Source organism: Dendrobates tinctorius, unplaced genomic scaffold (assembly GCF_039654945.1).
Source record: "Dendrobates tinctorius isolate UK_male_01 unplaced genomic scaffold, ASM3965494v1 ptg000241l, whole genome shotgun sequence".
NCBI classification, from domain to species: domain Eukaryota; kingdom Metazoa; phylum Chordata; class Amphibia; order Anura; family Dendrobatidae; genus Dendrobates; species Dendrobates tinctorius.
In genome coordinates, this window is record NW_027361908.1 from 8322629 (window position 1) to 8339810 (window position 17182).

Genomic DNA, 17182 nt, shown 5'->3' on the forward strand with positions numbered 1-17182 from the left:
TCATTTGACCAAAGTAGCCTTGTAGCCATATTTAATCATAGCCTCTAAATAAAGGCTAATTGCAGTGAATCAAACTGGAGATATTTTTCTTAAAGACTATTTTAAGACATGTTAAGGAGGGCTTTACACTGCAGATGTTTATGACATGAAGTGGATCGAAGGGAATGAATGGTTGCTATTCTAAGAATCATAAGAGTGTTATACAATCGTCCATTTTTTAGTGTGTATAGGAAAAATGGACAATATTTCATCAGTGCCCTTGATCCATTCTTGATTTGTGTCATTTTTTCCCTTAATGTAGCATTCTTTTCATTCCTATGCAAATAGAAAATAAATACATTCTCCAAGCTTGTACTATTAAACCATAAAAAAGGAATTGACTCACTTAGATTAGCTGAGTTTAGTCCACAAATTAGACCAAAAATTGACATTTTCTTTTCGTAGAAAATCTGCAGTGTTGTGAGTTCATTTTCCCCTTCACCACTGAGGTCTGATGAACTCCCTCTTCTGGTGAAGGAAGGTAGTGAGGCTGATTACCAAGCACCTGGGTATGATGATGATGACTGGGTGACGGGAATTGCTGACTGGATATAAGGCAGCTGACGCCCTTCTGCCTTGCTGGTGATCTCTCTGAGGGATTCTAGGAGACCAGTCTGATTCCTGCTCCTCAAAAGCTAAGTTTTCTGCACTGCTTTTTGCATTTGTGTTTTGTTTTGCCTTGTTTTTCTGAATTTCTGCCATTCCCTGCTGGGGTGAGTTGAATTCCTTTTTGCTCTGTCTTCAGAAAATACCTGAGTGCTGATATAGTCTTTTTGAAGCCTAGCGTCTTCAGGGCCTTTTTCCCTATCAGCCTGTTGGCCCTTGTTTTGATAGGGCTTTTGGTGGACTGCAGACAGCAGCTTTTCTTTCCTGTCCTATTTAGTTAGCTTGGGCCCCATCATTTGCTCAGCCTATCTTTCTATCTGTGTGAGTGTTTTTTCATCTTGCTTCACCGTCATTATATGTTGGGGGCTGCCTATTGCTTTGGGGTCTGCTGTGGGGCAGTTTAGATTTCCCTTTCTGTCTTTAGGCTATGTAGTTCTCCGGCTGTGATCGAGGGGTCTAGGGCACCGTAGGAACCCCCCACGGCTACTGCTAGATGTTGTTGATAGGTTCAGGGGTCTGCAATCCGATAGCTGCCAACTTCTCTGGTTTTCTGGACTTAGCTAGTATTTCTGTTTTTGCCTCCTACGGTGACACATTCATAACACTGCAGTATGTGCTTAAAGACAGACACGTACACATGCCCAGAGATTATAATGGGTATTCTATTTGGGAAAAATCATTGAGAAAACAAGTATGTGGACCACAAATGACGGAATTAGAGTTTACCTTTTTGTAGCAATAAACTATACTTTTTACCAGTATTAGAGACTGCACATGTTATATGATTAACTCAAGTATAGTTTAGTTTATTTTGGGCAATTGTTCTATAAACTTAACATTTTTTTTATCACGTGCTAGCCAAAAAAGTTTCAAAAGACTCATTCTATTAAAGATAAATTGTTCACAATGGATAATGGTTATGCTCAATGGTAAAAACATATTTTTTTAAAAAAAACAAGATTTTTGCACCAAGGATAATAATGTCTTTGCAAATAGAGCAGCTGGTGCCCAGCTATAACTTGTTGTTTTAAATGCAATTTTTTCCATCCCCTGCTGCTCAAATACCGGCTACTGCATTCAGCTTAAAACGTATGTCAGAAATTTCATTATTTCAGAGTTAAGCTGCCCTTTCATGTTAGCTCTTTTTTGAAAATGCATGGAAACCACTTATTGACCCATTGATATTAATATTGTAAGGTCTGCTCTATGCATCATTGAATTACAAGTCACTTATCTAAAATGACTGAAATATTCATAGTTCTATTCATCTTCTAAACCATTATCTGTGCACTGAAAAAGATGTAATAATAATAGTTAGAAATAGTAACGATAACACTTGAACATTCTCTAACCCTGGATGTTGAAAAAATATATATCTAGCCTTTGTGACTAAGTTTTTTTAAGCAATATTATGGATACCAGCTTTACCATGTCTTGATATAGAAAAGAAAAAAATAACTGTAGGTGAATAGAATTAATGGCAATAAAACTATTCCTCAAATGATCAAATAGTGATAGTAAAAATGATAACGCCAACCCCCCCCCCCAAAAAAAAATGGTCAGCAGCCAAATCCCAGCACATGCTGCAGAACAATCTTACTTATATGAAAAGAACTGTTTTTCAGTTACAGAAATTTGTGCGATAAATCTGCTGCATGCGAATATGCCTCCAAGGCAATCTGAGTTACTAGCAGAGGTACATTATTCAGGACCTCCTTCAATTAACTAGAATGACAGACAAGGGATTTAAATGGACACCATCACTTGCTACCAACACAATATTTTTAGTACACCATCCTAAGAAAACAACATTGTCCTGTAAAACTAAAGAGGGCTTTACACATAGCGATATCACTAGCAATATCGCTAAAACGTCACCGATTTTGTGATGCAGCAGCGATATTGCTAGCGATATCGCTATGTGTGATACTTACCTCCGACCGGCTCCCCCACTGGCTATCGCTGATCGTGCAAGATCATCCACGTCCATTTCTCGTCGGCCGCTTCCTGCTGGGCTTCCTGCTGGCGGCGACGAGGAACGCATGGACGTGGGCGGGAGGACGTCATCATCACCGCGTCTGAAAGGTAAGTAATGACCGCTGCTGCGTCGCTACATCGCTGTGAGATCTGCCTGTTTGGCAGCTCACTAGCGACCATTTAGCGATGCACCAGCGATCCTGACCGGGTCGTGTCATTGTCGGGATCGCTGGTGCATCGATAAATGTAAAGGGGGCTTAAGCCTATGTAGCTCGAGTGTAATCCAGAGTTCACCAATACATAGCGCCTGAGAAGCCACAGCCTCTGTACTAACAAATCTTCATTCTCATTCCCTTTGGAAAAAAAACTTATTTAGCATATTTTATAGGGCAGATAAAGAAGATGCATGGAGAGTATGACTACAATTCCTCCACTTTGGAAATTATTATTATTATTAATATTTATTTATATAGCGCCATTGATTCCATGGTGCTGTACATGAGATGGGGTTACATACAAATTACAGATATCACTTACAGTAAACAAACTAACAATCACAGACTGATATAGATGGGAGAGAGGACCCTGCCCTTTCGGGCTTACATTCTACAGGATGTTGGGGAAGGAGACAGTAGGTTGGGGGGTTGCAGCAGCTCCAGTGATGGTGAGGCGGTAGCTCCAGTAATGGTGAGGGGGCAGCGGAATCACTGCAGGCTGTAGGCTTTCCTGAAGAGATGGGTTTTCAGGTTCCGTCTGAAGGATCTGAGTGTGGTTGATAGCCGGACGTGTTGGGGCAAAGAATTCCAGATGATGGGGGCTATACAGGAGAAGTCTTCGAGGCGGTTTGGTGAGGAGCAAATAAGTGTGGAGGAGAGGAGGAGGTCTTGGGAGGATCGTAGATTACGTGAGGGAAGATATCGGGAAATAAATTATTTAGCATACTTTATAGAGCAGATAAACAGATAAGGAAGAGGCATGTACAGTATGACTATAATTCCTCCACTTATCCACATCACTTAATTCCATGGTTCTTCGTGGAGTATTTTTCAATTTCTTGCAGTATAGGTATACGCAGTATTTTTCAACTCTTTTTCAATAGGACCGAGGTGTCCTTCCTGAACTTGTTTCTTTATCTGACAAATCTTTACATATATTGCATGAGATCTATCGCTTATAGTCTGTCATGCTGAAAGAGGCTTCATCCTCTTCTTTCTCTAGGAGCACACCTTTCCACAGCCTCTTTTCTGCCTGCTTGCCAGTGGAGTGGTGTGTTCCTGAAAATAAATAGTTTGGACTGGCAGTATGGTTACACCGCTCGTTTTAAACTATGTGCTCTCGCATGTTGTAAACAGAGACAAGTTTGTCTGTGCAGCATTGGATGAATCCAGTGGTCCAGAGAGCTTCAGAACAGTGCTTGCAAGCTCTAAAGCAGTGGTCCTCAACCTTTCTTACCTAGAGAACCACATTCAGCTCTGATAGAGTTGTGAGCCACACTCATATCTCTGCCCCTCTCCCCAGGAGTAGTAACATCTTGCTTCCTCCCCCTCAAAATATCAACACCCAAATCCAACATTGCCAGTGTAAAGACAGCCAAAGTTTTCTATCACACCAAGACCTTGTGCTGCCCTAACTTATAGTCAGTATGCTCATATCCAGGGGTACCCACCTTACCCCAGATCAGTATTTATGCATCATGCACTCCCACCATAGTTTCACATCCAAATTCAAGCACCTCCTCCGGCTGGTAGTATTTAATCTATCTCCAGATTACTATACTTTGTTTATCTCTAAACTTTAAGGCCAGTATAGAGTGATGCAGATCAGTTCTTCTGTGTTGTGCTATTCACAAAAGTCACCATATAAAATCCCACTCTTTATAGTTGTTTACTAGCCATGGTGCAAATGCGCCAAGCTGGAAGACATCTACAAGCCACAAATCATAGGCCCGAGAGCAACATGCGGCTCCAAAGCCACAGGTTAGGGACACCTGCTCTAAAGGATGCTCTTGCTGCCTTGACAAAGAGAAATACACAATAGAATAAAAAATCCCTCCATTCTTGAAAATGCAGAAGATATTTGCAAAGTTGTTTGCTTTTACAAGCAATTTCCAATTTTACACATTTAACCCCTTAATGACGTCAATACGTCTTTTAACTGACCTGAGATATAAGAGAATATCATCCTCATACAGGTGACCATCCAGCATCTGTCAGCTGTGCACTATAGCTGACAACTTGCTGCATCAGCCACGATCAGTGTTGTCACCGTCCATATCCGTTTAACCCCTTAAATGCTGCTGTCAATAGTGAATATATCATATAAATGTTTTAAAGAGTGTGGCTTCTCCCTCTTTATCCAATTTGGCACTCTGAGGTCATGATTGTGTGGTCCTGATGTTTGCCATGGCAATTCATGAGTAAATAGCGTCCTTTGAGTCTGCCGGCTACACTGACCTGTTCAAAAGTCAGCAACATTTAGGTAGTAAAAATCAACTTTTTCATTCCTATCATGCCATTTTGTATTAATTCCTGAAAAGCACCTGAAGGGTTAATAAAGTACCTGACAGCAGTTTTCAATAAGTCAAGGGGTGCTGTTTTTAAAATGCTATCATTTTTGGGATTTTTCCAATATATACGACCCCTAAAGTCACTTCAAACCTGGAGAGGTCCCTAAAAAAATTATTTTGCAAATTTCCATGAAAAAATTAAAAATTACTGCTACATGTTTCAACCTCCTAAAATGCTAACAAAATAAAATAACATTTTTCAAATGGTGCTGATGTAGAGCAGACATGTGGGAAATATTATTTATTAAAGTTTTGCTATGGTATGACTATCTGAATTAAAGATAATCATGCAAAGTTTGAAAATTGCTAATTTTTTAACATTTTTGTCAAATTTGTGATATTTTTATAAATAAACACAAAACATGTGAACCTAAATTTACCATGATCATAAAGTATAATGTGTAACAATAACCTGTGGAGGCATACACAGAAAACCAGGTGGGGGGAGAAAGAAAAAATAGAAAATGGCGGCCTACCCGACTGCTGCAGATGATGAAGTTAAAAGTGGAGAATTATATAGGATCCTATAGTGAAAGAAAGTGCTTTGAGATTGTGTAATTGAGTGAGCATGGCAATATCAAAGTATCAAAGGATATTAACCCATACCCACCAGGTACTAATTCTCATATGACACTCTTATATATATATATATATATATTTTTTTTTTTAATACTTATACTTTATATCGGTGCATTTCCATTTTTTAGGCATAAACTCTTACAGGCATAAAGCCCCTAGAGACTTAAGCTCCATTGCCTGTTCCAATTTCTTCCAGATTCACCAGATGTATATTTAAAAAACTTTTTTTATTTTTTTATCTCTTTATCTTTCTCTCTTTCCATAATGAGCTACTACTAATTATTCACTCATCTCTTTATATTTGATAGAGCATTACACGTGTCATAGACAGTTGGTCATTGCAGTAACCTCCAAAATAACTGCCTTGTAATAGGTATGACTTCTCCAGTACTGCACTCTATTGCCATGCTAACTCAACTACACAATCTCAAAGCACTTTCTTTCACTATAGGATCTTATATAATTCTCCACTTTTAGCTTCATCATCTGCAGCAGTCGGGTAGGCCACCATTTTCTATTTTTTCTTTCTCCCCCCACCTGGTTTTCTGTGTATGCCTCCACAGGTTATTGTGCTTAACTATTTTTTAAGTCTGTATATATGAAATGTAAACACATATGTTACTCTATGGTACCAATTTGAGGATATAATTTTTATTTTGTCTTCTGTATGTTGTTTTGTATGAATTACAGCAGACTGACGAAGGCCAATTATAGGCCGAAACGTCCTTTGTGACTGCCACAATAAAAACTTATTTTCAAAAAGGATCATTCAGTTGAGTGCCAAGTTACTTTATTATTACCACATAAAGTTACACTGGTCAGATTATTAAAATTTGGCTCTGTCACTAAGGGTTTAATAAGATAAGACAATACCTTTATGAACTATACATTATTAAGTGTATACATTTTTTACCAAATGAGTGTGACACATGCCATTTATTGAATATCATCTACCTATGCTTCACCAAACCATAGATTGAATGCAATTGGTATTGTGTAAAATCTTAAAATGCAGATTAGTAACACAATTCAGTGAAAATTAAGAATGGATGCATCTGTATATTGTGAATACACCTTACATACTGCTGTAGACTTTGTGAAATGTTTTAGTAGTCCGAAAACTAGAGATGCTCCATTTTTGAACAATAAAGTTTTATAGGATAAATCTCCATTGCCTGTAATAGTTTTTCCATTAATATACTCATTAAAAGCATATGTTCACATTAGAGCACCATTTTACATTTTACACAATGAATCAATTTCCTTTAAAAGTTGGGTAACTTTGCAAATACATCACATTACTTCTATGAATATTGCATTAAAGCCTGTATTATATTTCAGAGCCCTATTCACAATTCTGCAAGCCTCAGAGCTAAACTCTAACAGCGTTCCTCACTGTCAAAATGTCAACACAGAGTTTCTGTGGTCAAATAAATTCTGGAAAGTGAAAGCTTTCCACCAGAAATGATGCCTTTACTTTGGGTAGTGAAAAAATCTATTGGGAGGAATGTATCATAAGAGGAAGCTTTGCTTCTGCCCGTGTTGCCATTATTTCTAGCAAATTTATCAACGTGTAAGACAATGATGCATTTGGCACAGTTTTAGATGAAAGACTCCCGCTTAGAACATTTTTTTCAGTTTTTATGTCATCTCTCTACTTTGGAACATTTTTTAAAAGTTGCAAATCGTAAATATATGAACCTGCCTCTTTTGACTAGTTCAAAATAAAATAATGGACTTAAAATGTGTCTAAAACTAAAAATTACAACAATGCTCAAAAATTCTGGTGTAAAGCATTTGATAAAGTCCCCCCATTGCCCTTGGGCATTATAGGAACTCAGCTTATTAGCTGGGATGTGTCTAAATGCAGGATTTTTTGCAATTTCTCATGATGGGGAACTGTAAATGGCGATCTGGTTTCTTACTATTCTTTGGAAATATAGAAAATATGTATAAATAGCATTTTATACTCACAATCTAGGATTCCTTGTTATAATTCTGTTTGCCTTTATGTTGGGGTGCACAGATTTACAGGTGCAACCTTAGGAGGTCTACTTTCAATGCATCATAATTTTCTTGGATCTGACCATAAATGTGTTATCACAGTGCAACTGTTTCATGGACAAAAGTGTAACAATTTAACTTAAAGTGAACCTGTCTGCAGATTTTGCTAAGTAAACTACAGGTATTTTCAGGTTGGTTATGATATAAAGATCAAAATGATACCTGGGGTGAAGAAATCCATCCTGTGGTTCTTGTGTAAACAGTGTTAGAAGTTTTCAGTTAATGAGATTCTTGTGCTTTGGGACAGGACTGTAGTCTTTTCTTCCTGCTCTAGGTCAGAGAAATCAAGGAAAGAGCTGCTCACAGGCCACCCCAAAGCACAGTCTGTCTTTATGATGAGGAACATGTTTGTACTTCAGGGCGGCCTGTGGGTAGGTCCACAGCACCATAAGACTCTGCCTACATTCCCTTCCTAGAGCATGGGCAAACGCAAGAACCACAAGACGAATTTCTTCACCAAAGGTATTGTTTTAATCAGTGTAACACGGCCAACCTGACAGTTTCTATTTATTTAGCAAAATCCTGCTGACAGGTTCGCTTTAAAAGAAACTGAACACATATCTTAGAAGCTTCAATTTTGTGAAATTTTGTTCACAATGTTGAACAAAATGAATTAAATTTATTTGTTAAATGTAAGAAAAAAATGTAAAATAAAATGTTTGAAAACTAAATACTGCACTTGTTTTATATACTGACTTATCTGCAGTTTTGTGGGTAATAAGACAATAACTTAGGTTTTCACTTTGTTAGTCTTTTTTTCATCTGCACATTGAAAAGCAAATGCTAATGGTTAGGGATCACAAAGAGCTAAAAATGAAAGAAGCTATCTCGCAAATACAAGATATTAGAAAAGGTAGCTAACCTATAAGTCAATGTCCAAACCCTAAACGATCCTTGCAATGCCACTTGAGAAATTCATTTACAGCTTGTCTCAGGCTGTTTACCCATCATTAGTACAGAGAAGAATCTCCCTGGCTGAATGTATCAATCTTGAGGCAACATGGCGGAGGTAACAGCTCTCCTTAAAGAGAATCTACAGTCAGAAAATTAGATATTTTTTAAATTAGGTTGTTGTGTAAATCATATTTTATTTTTTGAAATTTTTGTCATTTTTTACATATCACAATATGTATTCAAAGTAAAACTTCCTGCCGTTTCAGTAATCAACTCATGTTTATAGGCACAGTGTTCAGACCCCACCTTACATTTTGTATAGAAGCATCTAATATATATTGTCTGTTTGCAAAGGTCATTGTGAAGGGAGGCCTGCTGAATGCGCTTCCTTTCAGGAGGATAGGAAGCATGTAATAATAGCAAGATCTATCTATCTACACACATGAAAACTTCCTTCTCACCCCCCAATGGGGTTGATCTTTGTTGTCCTTTCTCATTTTTGCGTCGTCTACCAGAGGCCTGGGAGTTTAAGGGTTCTGCACAGGATCTTAGTTGTTCCCAGCATTGCGCTTTTCCGGACAGAGCTCAGATGTTGCTCCTGGGATCTGTTGTAGCCATTTTCCCAACTTAGGGGTCACTGCTCCAAATGCTCCTATCACCATTGGAATCACTGTTGCCTTCACCTTCCACATCTTTCCAGTTCTTCTTTGAGGCCCTGGTATTTATCCAGCTTCTCATATTCCTTCTTTCTGATGTTGCTGTCACTTGGCACTGCCACATCTATTATCATTGCTGTTTTCTGATCTTTGTCTACTATCACAATGTCTGGTTGGTTAGCCAACACCTGCTTATCTGTCTGGATCTTCATGTCCCACAGGATTTTAGCCCTTTCATTCTCCATAACTTTCTCTGGGGTCTCCCACCTGGACTTAGGGGACTTAGCCCATATGCTGTGCAGATGTTCCTGTATACAATTCCGCTACTTGGTTGTGGCGTTCGGCATATGCTGTTCCTACTTGGAAACAGAAAATCTTAGATAAACCAAACAATATATATCTATAGTGAGGGGTTGACAGGCTTAGCTGCTCCTCGAGGTAGACTCAGGCACATGGGTGGTTAAAGTCTCTCTGTGGTTTATTGCCTCATAAACCAAAAAAAAACCAAAATGGTAACAGAAAAACAGCCTGTCTGGCTCAAATGAAAGTAAACAGTTCATACACCGTCCTGCCCAGGTCCTCTGGGACAACACATATGGCAGCTATTGCAATCCGGAGGCTTGCTTTCCTCCACACACATGGTCTTAGAAAAAATAACTGGTTGGACATTTAACTGCCCTCCAGCCACACCCTGAAGGTTGAAATATGGTGGTGAGGCATCCCACCCATCTCTGACCTAACCACCATGAAAGCCATGCCCATGTAGCAACTGGATTGCTCTCAGCACATATCATGCTGAAGAAAACAGAAAACACTTATGGCTTTCACATCACCCAGGAAAGCAATCTTTGTGACACATATCTCCCCTTATGTACGACACCAGTGACCCTGTCACCATATATATATATATAGTGTTATACTGTATATACTGTTTGAACAAAAACATTGCTGAGCTCCCGTGAGCTATTAAGCCATAGTTTTTCAAATTCTTCAGTGGACTGCTGCTTTTTGTTTTTGTACATATACAGTATATGGCAATAATGTTTTAAAAGTATATGGCATGTAAATAAAGGATTTAAGCAATAGGTCATTTTCTTATGATAACTTCCTTTTAAAGAGACCAGCTGAATATGGCGCCTTCATTTCCTGTTGAGCTTTTTTAATTTTTCACAGGAGGCAGAGGAAAACTATACATATGCCATAAAGAAATCAATGCTTGATTACATACTATTGGACTCATTGGAGCAACAGAGGCTTGGAATTGAAATTATCCCAAAGGTACAATTTTGTTTTCCTTTTCCATATTGAAACATTTTGCTTCTTAAAATACACAGTTGTCTTTTCAGGGATTTTCAGCAATTTGTCAAGAGATTTTACTCTGTGTAAATAAACTCCTAGTGGATACATACTTTGTTTGGCAGAGTAATGAATGTCTATAGATTTTGTTTGAGATGAAAGAAATTATGTGTCTAAAAAAAGGTCCAAAATTGCGTTTTTTTTTTTGGGGCCAGACACAGGTCATTTCTCTGCTTGATAATGAGGTTTCACAGCTGAAGTTACAAAGCTATTGTGGGTTGCAGAAAAAAAGTGGGCCTTATGGTTGGAACAAATAAGACTTATATTTGTAATAGAGCTGGCCCTGTGGGAGCATTGTATTTGATGGAGCTCTTACAATGGTTTACCAGAGCATTTCTATTCTCAGTAGACTGCATAGATAGGTGGTATAGCACTGCCATCACATTTCTCACATTTATCACCTCTCCTGTTAATGTGATCCTTCTATGTACGCTGTAGATACACATCTGAAATGTGCAAAACGAAAGGGGAATGGTGGCAGTAATAAAAACGCTGTGGTCATGATGATAGAAAGTGACAAAGGAAAGAAGGAGACAGGCGGGCAGGGTGATTTCATTGAAATGAGAAGAGTGGCAGTCACAGAGAGAGCTGGGAAAGAAGAGCTGTCAGGCAGCATATACATTGAGCATTGTCATTTAAATTATAGGATATCACTTCTGATAGCTATTTCTATGAGTTCTACAGTCAACACAAAGTTACATTAGCGTCTATTTTGCTTAGAATATAATATGCAATCCATCATTGTATTGCTTCCCTTTTTTTGCTATCAAACTTATGATATTGGACTTATCAATGTAAAATAATCCAGAATATCTTAATCTGCTAAACAAATAAAGACTTTATGCATATTATAATTTACAATTAGGTTAAGTTCACACGTTGCGGAACTCCCGCGGAAGTTACCGCGGGAATTCCGGAATTCCATTCCACGGGAAAACTGCATTTTAAATTCCCGCGATTTTCCCACAGAAAAACTAGCAATTTGCAAGCGTAATTAGCTTGCAGAATGCTAGCGTTTTCCAAGCGATCTGGAGCATCGCTTGGAAAACTGATTGATAGGTTGGTCACACTCGTCAAACATAGTGTTTGACTAGTGTGACCAACTTTTTACTATTGAGGCTGCCTATGCAGCATCAGTAGGAAAAAGATCTAATGTTAAAAATAATGTAAAAAAAAAAATCGTTATATTCTCACCTTTCGACGTCACGTGCAGCATCCCCGATCATCGCGATGCTGCCGGCAGGTCCCGTTCCCTGTGATGCATTGAGGCAATGACCTTTGATGATGTTGCAGTCTTGCGAGACCGCTACAGTGTCACGAGACCGCTACATCAGCAAAGGTCATTATCACAATGCATCACTGGGAATGGGACCTGCCGCTTTTATCGCTGAAGCCTCGGGACGCTGCGCCGGACATCGGAAGGTGAATATAACCCGATTTTTTATTTTAATTCTATTCTTTACAAGGATATGGTACCCAGATCCTGGAGGACAGTCTCCTCTCCTCCGGACCGTGGGTACCATCTGCAAATGTTCTGCTTACTTTTCGCATAGTGGGCAAAGCCACATGTGGAAAGTAAGCAGAACAATGCATTCCTATGTGGGCAGAATCGCCGCAATTCGTCAAAATAATGAGCATGCTGCGTATTTTTCCATGATGCGATTCTGCCGCGGAAAAATCCGCAGCATTAGCACAGTATTGCAGAATCCCATAGGATTGCATGGGATGTTGTTTTTTTGCATTTTCGTGGCAAAATCGCGCTTTAAAAACTGCCGCAAAAATGCAAAAAAACGCAACGTGTGAACGCAGCCTTATAGTAAATATCAGATTTTTTTTTATTTGCCTTTCATAATATACAGTTGTGTGAAAAAGAGTTTGCCCTGTCCTGATTTCCTATTCTTTTGCATGTTTTTCACATTTAAATGTTTCAGATCACCAAACAAATTTAAATATTAGAAAAATATATCACATGCAAAAACACAAAATCTAGTTTTTAAATGAAGGTCTTTATTATTAAGGGAAAAACGAAATCCACACCTACAGGACAAAGTGATTCCCCCTCTCTTAAAACTTAAAATAACTGGGATTTATCACATATTTGGGAAGCTGAGTTCAAATTCCCTAGCCACATCCAGGTATGATTACCGCCACACCTGTTCTCAATCAAGAAGTCACCTAAATAGGACTTGGCTGGCAAAGTGAAGTAGGCCAAAATTACTCAAAAGCTAGACATCATGCCGTGATCCAAAGAAATTCTGGAAAAAATGAGAAACTAAGTAATTGAGATCTATCAGTCTGGAAAAGGTTGCAAAGCCATGTCTAAAGCTATGGGACGCCAGCGAACCAAAGTGAGAGCCATTATCCACAAATGGCAAAAACATGGAACAGTGGTGAACTTTCATAGAAGTAGTTGGCCGACCAAAATTACCCCAAGAGCACAGGAACGACTCATCCAAGAGGTTGCAAAAGACCCCACAACTTCATCCAAGGAACTGCAGGTCTCACTTGCCTCAATTAAGGTCAGTGTTCATGACTCCATTATAAGAAAGAGACTGGGAAAAAATGGTCTGTGTGGCAGAATTCCAAGATGCAAATCATTGCTGAGAAATAAGATCTTGATGATCCCCCTGACTTTTGGGAAAATACTCTGTGGACTTAAGAGAAAAAAGTTGAACATTTCAGAAAAGGAACATTATACCAACAGTAAAATATGATGGTGGTAGTATGATGGACTGAGGCTGTTTTGCTGCTTCAGGACCTTGCAGACTTGCTGTGGTAAATATAACCATGAATTCTGCTGTCTGCCATAAAAATCTTAAAGGAGAATACCCAGCCATCTGTTTGTGACCTCAAGCTGAAGTGCACTTCGATTATTCAGCAGGACAGTGATCCAAAACACACCAGCAAGTCTACCTCTGAATGGCTTAAGAAAAACAAAATTAAGACTTTGGAGTGGTCTAGTCAAAGTCCTAACCTTAATCCGATTGAGTCGCTGTGGCATGACCTTACAAAGGTGGTTCATGAACGGAAACTCTCCAATGTGGCTGAATTACAACAATTCTGCAAATAAGAGTGGGCCAAAATTCCTCCAGAGTATTGAAATGACTCATTGTTGTTGCTGATAAGGGTGACCCAATCAGTTATTAGGTTTAGGGGGCAATCACTTTTTTTACACATGGTCCGGTAGATTTGGTTTTATTTTTCACTTAATAATAAAGACCTTCATTTAAAAACTGCATTTTGTATTTACTTATGTTATTTTTGTCTAATATTTAAATTTGTTTGGTGATCTGAAACATTTAAGTGTGACAAACATGCAAAAGAATAGGAAGTAAGGAAGGTGCAAACATTTTTTCACACAACTTTATGTCTTGATAAAAAAAACCTTTGAGTTACATGATATAAAATGTTTTATTAAAATGGTCAAAATGCAATATTTTTAAGTTGTGGCAATCATTTTTTGTTTTGCATCAAGATGTCTAACAGTGCTGGATGGGATCGTTTTCCTTGGCATAAAAGTGTTAATGTGGCACGTGTCAAATTGATGAAAAGCTTGCACATCACTCGCCCTGTCATGACCAAGATTCTTCTTCACTTCCATAGAAAGTATGTTATTAATGATTATAGCGTTAGGCTACTATTTCTACTATAGCAGTCTGCCATTCTATGGTAAATGGAAGATAGGAAAATGCAGTAGCTAATATATGAATTATTAAGTATTGCCAAAGACAAGAAGCACCTGTTAAGGCTTAACCCATCTGCTTCACCACATGTACTCAGTGAGCAGGCTTCACATACTGTAAATGACTATAATCACTCATTTTGACCTTCCACTTCATGACTGATCACTAATGTTCTCATGCTGATTTTCTAACTTCTTTGACTCACTTAAATATAGGATGTATTGCCAGTAACTAGATAATTGTACCATGCTCTGTAGTGAGCAGATGGATATCATATTTTAATGTCTGAGACTTAAATATGCCTTGATGACGGGGGGGGGGTCTGTGCTACTGTACTATCATTCTATTGTATTTAAATCTGTTTTAACTGTTTTGATTTCAGTTACGTGACTTTTAGCCTTGTTGATGTCGAAATACTCCTGAAAAGTGTACCAATATCAATGAACAAGCTTGTTATACTCATAAATAGCCTGGTCCAAAAGAGGGCTAAACTTTTACAAGAAACATGGATCAAGGAGTGTTGTGATATTGTGGGACAAAATAGAGATGACATAGAATCTATAATGCCGGAGGACGAGGTGAGCTTAATGTCACATCTACATCAAAATTACTACACCCTGTTGTGATACTACAAGATAAAGGGGTAAAAGATATTTTTGCAATCTCTCATTAAAAAATGAGCTAATTTATATATAATTTAATATTAAAAAGGACAATAGTTCTGTTTGAACAATGTTGGCTGGTTTACACAGAGGCTTACATTGAAGTGTTAATGAATAACTTTTCTCTACATGGACAAAGGAATATGATAATCTTATACATGTATGCAGGTCTACAAAAATAAAAGCTTTGTGTTATATAAATATCAACTATTGTCAATTGTATGATACTATAGACTGATTGAAGAACAATCAAATTAAGTGAGACATGTCACTCAAAGCAAGGATCATGAAGCTATGACTTGGCTGGCTACTTTGGACACTTATGAAGAGAGCAATCATGCAGTAGGAAAAATAGAAGGCACAAGGTGAAGAGGAAAACCAGCAACCCGTTGGCTTGATGCAATCAAAATAATGGCAAATAAAAGCCTGCTGGACCTATCTAGGCTTGAGCAAGATTGATCTTCCTACAGATTGTTCATCTATCAAGTCATGACTCAAAATCGAGCTGAAGACCTTTAAAAAAATAGACTGATATCTATTAGTAGACCTCTAAATTTGTAATTGTTCCTCCATTATTCACTCTTGGAGAAGGTCTATCACCTGCCAAATCATGCTAAATAAATAAGAGTATCTATAAAAAGCTCAAGTTGCGCATTACTAACTAAACCTTTCTATCTCAAGAAGATTGAAGAGTAACACAAGCAAATGATAACATGTGAATGCACCCTGTACTTCTTAGTCATGGAGGGGCCCATGTAAGTGTCCTTTATAACCTACCCAGAATCTTTACAAAAATGGATAAATTATATGGTTCCCCATTATGGATATTTAATTAGTCATTGACACCAATTCAGCTGGATATATCATAAATGCCCTAAAAACTGCAGCACTGTTAGCTGTCAGGTCTATTTTACTCCACTCAAGTTTTCTCTATGAACTGATCCAGTCACTTGGTGCAAATTACAATATCTATTAGGAATTACATATACTATATCTACATAGCTAAACAAGAAAAAGAGGAAAAAAGAGTGATAGCTAATAAGATCTAATGTGACCACCTTCACCAAATAAACATAAATAGATTCTCACTTTCTATGTGGGGAACAAATACAATGCCCCCCCCCATGTCCAGGTCGGCTTAAGTCAGAAAAGTTTGATGATCTTGATGCACGATTAACATGATGACCCTGCAGTCAGTCTGCTTATACACCTTAAAGAAACCCTCCCATATTTTTTTTACATTAACTATGTGTATATGAACATGTAATGTAGTTTGAGTGTATTAATATACTCACCTACGGCCACCTTCTCTGGTATCCAGCACTGGTCTACTCCTCTTAACAGTGATATCTCCCCTCCGCAGATTCTCCAGGTCACATGGTGCTCTGAGTAACCCAGAAGTAGCTTTTACAATGTAACTCTATGGAGTGTAAGAACGAGACTACATAGACTTCTGGCTGACACAAAGAGCATACTGTGAGATCTTGAAAACAAAAATTAAAAATGTATATAAATATAGTGGCATATAAAAGTTTGGGAACCCCTGGTTAAAATTACTATTAATATGAACAGTGAAGCAATTTGAAGATGAAATGATCTCTAAAAGGCCTACAGTTAAAGATGATACATTTCTGTTTTAGGCAAAAAATATATATTTTCATCATTTACACTTTAAAAATTACCAAAAGGAAAATAGGCCAATGCACAAGTTTGGGCACCCTGCATGTTTAGTACCTAGTAACACCCCCTTTTCAAAGTATCTCAGCTTTTAAACACTTTTTGTAGCCTGACAAGAGTCTATCAATTCTTGTTTGAGGGATTTTCATTCATTCTTCCTTGGAACATTCTTCAGATCTGTGAGATTCCTGGGTTGTCTTGCATGCACTGCTATTTTGAGATCTAGCCACTGATTTTCAATGATGTTCAGATCAGGGGACTATGAGGGTATTGTAAAACCTTCAGCTTGTGCCTTTTGATGAAGTCTACTGTGGATTTTAACGTGTATTTAGGATCATTATCCATTTGTAGAAGCCATCCTCCTTTCAGCTTCAGCTTTTTTACAGACGTGTTATGTTTGCATCAAAAACTTGTTGAAATTTT

At 38.0% G+C, this 17182-nt stretch overlaps 1 protein-coding gene across 1 annotated transcript in view; it reads left to right on the forward strand.

Moving 5' to 3' along the window:
• The window catches only part of LOC141060642 (dynein axonemal heavy chain 3-like), a 2648786-nt gene that overhangs the window by 535593 nt on the left and 2096011 nt on the right, over window positions 1-17182 (forward strand). Inside the window, exons 10-12 of the mRNA XM_073556958.1 lie at window positions 10555-10659; window positions 14213-14343; window positions 14803-14998. Of these exons, the coding sequence (XP_073413059.1) occupies window positions 10555-10659; window positions 14213-14343; window positions 14803-14998 (432 nt within the window). The remainder of the gene's footprint in view (window positions 1-10554; window positions 10660-14212; window positions 14344-14802; window positions 14999-17182) is intronic.